Source organism: Carcharodon carcharias, chromosome 7, assembly GCF_017639515.1.
Source record: "Carcharodon carcharias isolate sCarCar2 chromosome 7, sCarCar2.pri, whole genome shotgun sequence".
Lineage (NCBI taxonomy): Eukaryota > Metazoa > Chordata > Chondrichthyes > Lamniformes > Lamnidae > Carcharodon > Carcharodon carcharias.
The window spans coordinates 145625190-145631189 of record NC_054473.1 but is presented as its reverse complement, the minus strand read 5'-3'; the positions used below and the strand labels follow the sequence as shown (position 1 = coordinate 145631189).

The following is a 6000-nucleotide window of genomic DNA, read 5'->3' as shown; positions in this document are numbered from 1 at the left end:
ACTGATCTTCAGCTTCTATTTTGATCTGGAATTCAAAAAAATGCCAATTGATATGGAATTCAAAAAATGCCAATTGAAGCACAATTGTTTGCAAAAAGGCTATTTCCAGTTTGTCAAGATTTACAAATGATTAAAATTTACTGCCAATTACACCAAAATTTCTGAGTTAAGCCTCTAGAAAGTTATTTCCCCTCCAGAATTTGAAACAATCCCTCACTTTTTTAAACCATGTGATAAGTCCAGGCACATATGCTGTAATGTTATGTCAGCCTGTTTGCTGTGCTCTCACAAATGCAACATATTACATTTCTGGTCCTGATTTTCAGTAGGAATAGCAATCACTTCAACCTATTAAGATTTTCATCTACAGTAATGGTTAAAATTTGAAATTGCACTCTGGGTTACCTTTTCTAAAGATGAATGGGTGGATGGGGAGGCCATAAGATACTAAGTAAAATAAAGTCCAAGTTGCTCCTCACCTTTCCTCAGCTCAGTTTGGACAGTCAGAAAGGGGCATTGACGGAGAAATGTGATCTAATAATGCAGCTTACATTGTGCCTGTGCGCACACAAGCTAACCGTAATAGCCAAGGATCAATCCAGATACACATGTCAAACACAGCTAATTTCAGGGAGTCCTATGTTAGTATAACAGATTCCAAATCCATTCTCATTCCAGGTAATATTCAAAGCGCTTACCTAGGGAACCATTAACTGCTATACACCTGAAGTGACTGTTCTGGAATTTACAAGTGCAGTTTTAGGAGGCAGCTATCAGTATTGCTTCAGTCACCTAATTGGATTAGTAAAATTATAATGAAACCTAATCTGTAGTTCTTAGATACTAAATGCAGGGAACCAATATTATGAATTGAGTCTGCTGCTGTAACTCAGTTATCGTGCCAATTTGTTTTCAAAACAAGGAGGAAGACTAATTAAAACAGGTGGTGATATCAACTTTTATTGGAGTTTAAAATGCAAATAAAGCATAAACACACAATAAATCAAGTTTCAGGCAGAACAGTATTATGGAAGGTTTAACTGTAACCCTTACACAGCATCATTTACTGTACAACAGCATGGTTTTAAGTATCAGGAAAATGAGTCTACCACAAAGCTAGCTTAAAGGATTAAGGTTTTGCCGGGGGTGGGGGGGGTGGTAGCACAGTGGGAGAGAAAGGAAATGGCCTTGGATAAAACATATATTACTTCCAAATCAAGTTTAAGAAGGAGTATGTTGACCAGTAGCTCTAAAAGAGGTACAGTAAGTGGCTAAACTCCACATACTCCACACAAAAAAAAAACACCCAGAACAGACAAAGGATTTGTATGACAGTTACCAGTGCTACAGCACTACTCGATTAGCAAGGATTCTTTACGGGGAGGTTCCTTTCATAAGTGAAAATGGAAAAAAAAATGTAGCAATTTGTAACTAAAGTAGAATTGCTCCCAAGCTTGGACTATGCAGCAAACTGTGAAGTGTATTGAACAAAAGTTGTTTTATTACACAAATTTGCAATAGTTAAGCAAAGTTAGTCATAAGCTTCCATTACTAGTACTCAAATGACTGAGCATTTAGTCATCTGGTAACTGTATTTATAATACTGGCACTGCATTTTTGGAAAGATTCCTGATCAAAATCCATACTAGGTTATTGCAAAAATGATTCAACAAGGTTCATATGGAAGTTCATTAGAACAATTTAATCCAAGTAGATGCTAATTCAGATACCTAAACAGTTTGCTCATACACAAGTGTAGAAAGGCATTTCCACAAGCTGACATTTTGTTGTCACTGTATTGTAGGAGGACATCTTACACGTTGATTAAGTTTGGTCAGGGCGAGGCAAGGATAAAAAAAAAAATCAAAGCTATACTTCTGTAGTCTCAAAACTTAACCATGTGCATACTATTTTAAAGTAATCCAGTTACTCCTAGCACATTAGTCACTACACAATGTGAATTACTCAACTGCAGAGCTCAACTTTTATTATTAGAGCTTACTTTTAAACATTAAATACTGTTAATATGCATCGTGTCAGTGTAACACTGTCTAAATAATGGCAACTGGAGAGTCAACGTTGCTTTCCTTAAAATGCAACAAATTTTTAAAATATTAAATCCCTGCCTTCTAATACATTAATTTTGTAGGATTGTACCCAACTGGTTTAGACTCTCTAAATTATCAGCTCTTAGCTTCACAAAAAGGACTTACATGTATAGAAATTCCATCTTGGGTCATCCTATATTACATTAGCTGTGTTGTAAAACTGCTAGTTAGAGGCAAGATATTGTCTGCATCGTTTATTTTTAGGCATTAGAGTTTAGGCAATATTGGCTCCTGGACTGCCACTAATCAGTTTTAAAAGCACAAAAATGAGGTGACATTTAGTGTTAATTAATTCACTAGATACAACGGCGGGGGGGGGGGGTGCGTGGGTTTGGGGAAAAGAAGAAGGACACAGGGAACAGAGGCAGAAAATTGTACTTAGTTGCAAAACAAAGTATTTAAACTTATGGCTACAACATTTTTTTTTAAATGGAGAAATTCAAAATTTCTACTTAAAAATTAGCCTATGAATAGGTCTCATACATTAAGTACAGCTGGCTAGATCTAGTTACTGGAAGTTACTTGAAAGATTTACAGTTGGTTAAAATTTAAATCTAGTCTGCAGACACTTGAAAATCTGCACACAACTATGACCACAACTGAACCTTCATGTACAGTGAAATGACAAATCTTCGAAACCATTCAGGTAAGTAGCTGCAAGTCATTAAAACATGATCACAAAATTAAATCCAAGGACCAATAAATGGAAGTATTGATTTATCCTGTACAAAATTAATAAAAAAAACTGTGCAACTTATTGCATTTAAGCAACATACTAAACTTTAACAAGGTAGGTAGAATAGACTAGCTTAGCAATTCTAAAAAATCAGCTAGCTAATCACATCCAACTACCAACCAAATATTTTAAAGCAGGGTGTCTAAGTGAGAGGTCTTTTTAAAAAAAAATTTTAAAAATGATCTGAAGTTTACACTATTCATGCAGTAGCTCCAGCCTACCTTCTCCACAGCAATGGGACATCTAAACTTTTGTTCCATTTCTTTTACAACTAAAGTTATTCCCCCAAAGACCCGAGGCAGCAAGGCAGTGCCATTGAGGAAACAATGTTGGGGGTGGTGTAGGAAGACATGTAATGGGAAGGGGAAAAACAGAGGCCAAGCGTCCTAGCGTGTAGCTAGATTTGGTTAAACGGAATTAAAAATCTGCAGATGTATTGAAATGTGAAACTCAAATGTATCTTGATTTTATGCTAAACAACTAATGAAAGTGCATTATGTTGGTTCAGTTATCCATCATGTAATATTAGATACTGCCACTCAAGCATTCAGGATTTAGAAATTACTCCTCGCTAAAATTGTTTTATCAACTTGGAGTTTAGTATGAGAGACATCTAGAAACCTTAAAACATTGGATAGAAACTTGTAAACTGAGTAGGATATGAAATGAACTAACTGGTTTTGAGTGAGGGGTTGGTTGTACAAAAAAAGAGGGAATTTGACACAAAACTAGCAAACTCAAAAAAATAGCCATACACAAAAATTTACACAAAACAGCAGCAGTTCTATGTAGTGACAAATGAGAAAAGCAGCAACTTAAAACTGCCTAACATGGCTTGTCAGTAAAGACAATCAAAACACAAATGTTTAACTTTTAGCTGACAGTACAATCAAATTGAACTACAAGATTGTAGCACTTGCATTTCTGTTTTATTCCCATTTTCTTTAGATTCATAGCACTACCTTCTAGAAAGAGGGTTTCTGTTCAGTGGTTTACTGCATTTATAATTAGTGTTAACTTTTACTATGAGCCAGCTTTGCATCTTCCCATCATGACCCAGACTGAACAATCCAAGAAGCCATTTGATAAAATGCCTGGCAGCAAATGTTGTACAATGCTTCCAATATTCAGAGCTCTTGTACAGCATTTAATGACCCAATACTGGCCCCTGACAAGAATTTGTGAAATGTCAGTTTCAACACATTGAGATTGTTACATTGATTCCCAGGTTTCCATTTTCTGCAAAAAGCTGTGCAATGCTAGTGTCAAATACCAGACAGTCACTATTCATAATTGCTGTGGCAATACCCTCATGAATTGATCGAGGAGTTGCTTCCCAAGTCAGCCGTCGTCTGTGGCCATTGAGTTCAAGTCTATAGGCAAAGTTTTCAGCTTGTTTGCGTGTTCCAATTAGTTGTACTATGGCAAAAAATTGTTGGTGGCCATCATACTTTTCCTGTTTTTCCAAGACTAACATGAAATGGAAGCCAAAACATGACTGCATCATAACCCAATCAACTGCACCTGGAAGGTTAATGTCTGTGGCCAGGAAAACTATGTCCTCACCCTGCAAGGTTGTGATGGACTTGTGTTGGTGCATCAGGTGTGGCATTACAGCATCCAGAGAACCCTGCCATTTACAAGAGGCACCAGGGCAAGGACATGAGTATGGCCTGAACTCACAGAGTTCCTCATGGTCTGCTTTCTCTGTATGTGGCAATGTTATCTCACAACCTGAAGAGGCATATTTACAAGGGAACAGTACAGAGTTGGCCACTTTCTCCATAGCCAAGTTGCGAATGGAACCCAATGGGCCCCGGCAAGTGGGACAGCATGTAAGTTTAGGACGGCAGTTGCTGCAGACAAGATGGCCACTCTGGCACTGAAGAATTGGTGGCAGCACATAGTCAAAGCACACTGGACACTCAAAAAGGCTTGCTAAATCACTATTGGAGGCTGTAGTTCCTGCCAATGCTGGGACTCTCTGGGCAGGAGTGCACTTTGATGTACCTGTGGGGAGTGTTGTGGCAGTCTGACGACTCATTTCTGAAAAAGGACAAAGGAAAAAAAGTTAGAACGGCAGCATTTACTTGTCCACAAAAGAATGTCGTAAATAATTAAGTATGAATCCTTACCTTTTTTGTTTCCATACCATCCTTTACCCAGGCATTTATCAACATTACTGAGCTGACTCCCAGAAAACAGGACTTTTCCTTACGCTACCCTTAAGGTGTGCACTCATCTTTTTCCCTATTGCACTTAAAGTAGGACTATGCTTTGAAACAGCCATTAAATCCAGTGTCATGAATACATGGCTTTAATAGATTGGCTTTGCCCTCAATTAGTCAAGTCCCTACACATGACTGATAAAACAAGATCTGCAAGGATGCAGGCACGAGATGCAGCAAGGCAAGCTAAATTCAGAAAAAGGTGCCTACTGCAAAAACAAAAATACTGCAGATACTAGAAATACTCAGCATGTCAAATATATGTAGGAATGTTTCAGGTCAATGACAAGTCAGTCACCAGCCTGAAATGTTAACTGTTTCTCAGTGCTGTCTGACCTGATTTAGTGTTTTCCATCCATATTGCAAGACTGCTTTACAAGGAAGACAGACTGCTAAAGGAGGCTATTTTTTTGCTAAGAATTCAATTGGAAATTAAAGTTATGATGCAGACAAAATATACAGTGTAATTAAAAGCTCTAAAATAATGGAGTGCTCACCTCCGAAAGCATTACAGTTTAGCTTTCTAATGCTCTGCCTTTTAGTCCTTAGCACCATTTGGCAGAGATAGATTTCTCAGGATGTGGGTGATACTAGTAAGCAAATTCTCATTTAGTTATGGATGTGGTAGGTCTTAATCACTACAAAAGGAGGTCATTCAACCCATTGAGCAAGTTCTGCCATCAAATTAGATCACGGCTCATCATCTCTCAAACACCACTTCCCCACACCATTCCCATGTCCCTTTATGTCACTAGCATCTAGAAATCTATCAATTTTTGTCTTGAACATTTTCAATGATTTGAGCTTCAACAGAATTCCAAAGATTTGTCAAACTGAGCAGAAATTTCTCATCTTAGTCTTAATGGCCTATCTCCCCTGTCTCATACACAGAATTTTGAAAATTTCAAAATGATCATCACATCTCTCA

The 6000-nt window shown here is 37.6% G+C and overlaps 1 protein-coding gene across 3 annotated transcripts in view; it reads right to left on the bottom strand.

Moving 5' to 3' along the window:
* Nucleotides 1-940: 940 nt before the first annotated feature.
* Nucleotides 941-6000, bottom strand: part of siah1 (siah E3 ubiquitin protein ligase 1) — a 28594-nt gene continuing 23534 nt past the window's right edge. For all 3 annotated transcript variants that reach the window (XM_041190766.1, XM_041190768.1, XM_041190767.1), the window contains exon 2: nt 941-4890. In XM_041190766.1, coding sequence (XP_041046700.1) covers nt 4040-4888 — 849 coding nt within the window. In that variant the 5' untranslated portion in view covers nt 4889-4890 and the 3' untranslated portion in view covers nt 941-4039. The remainder of the gene's footprint in view (nt 4891-6000) is intronic.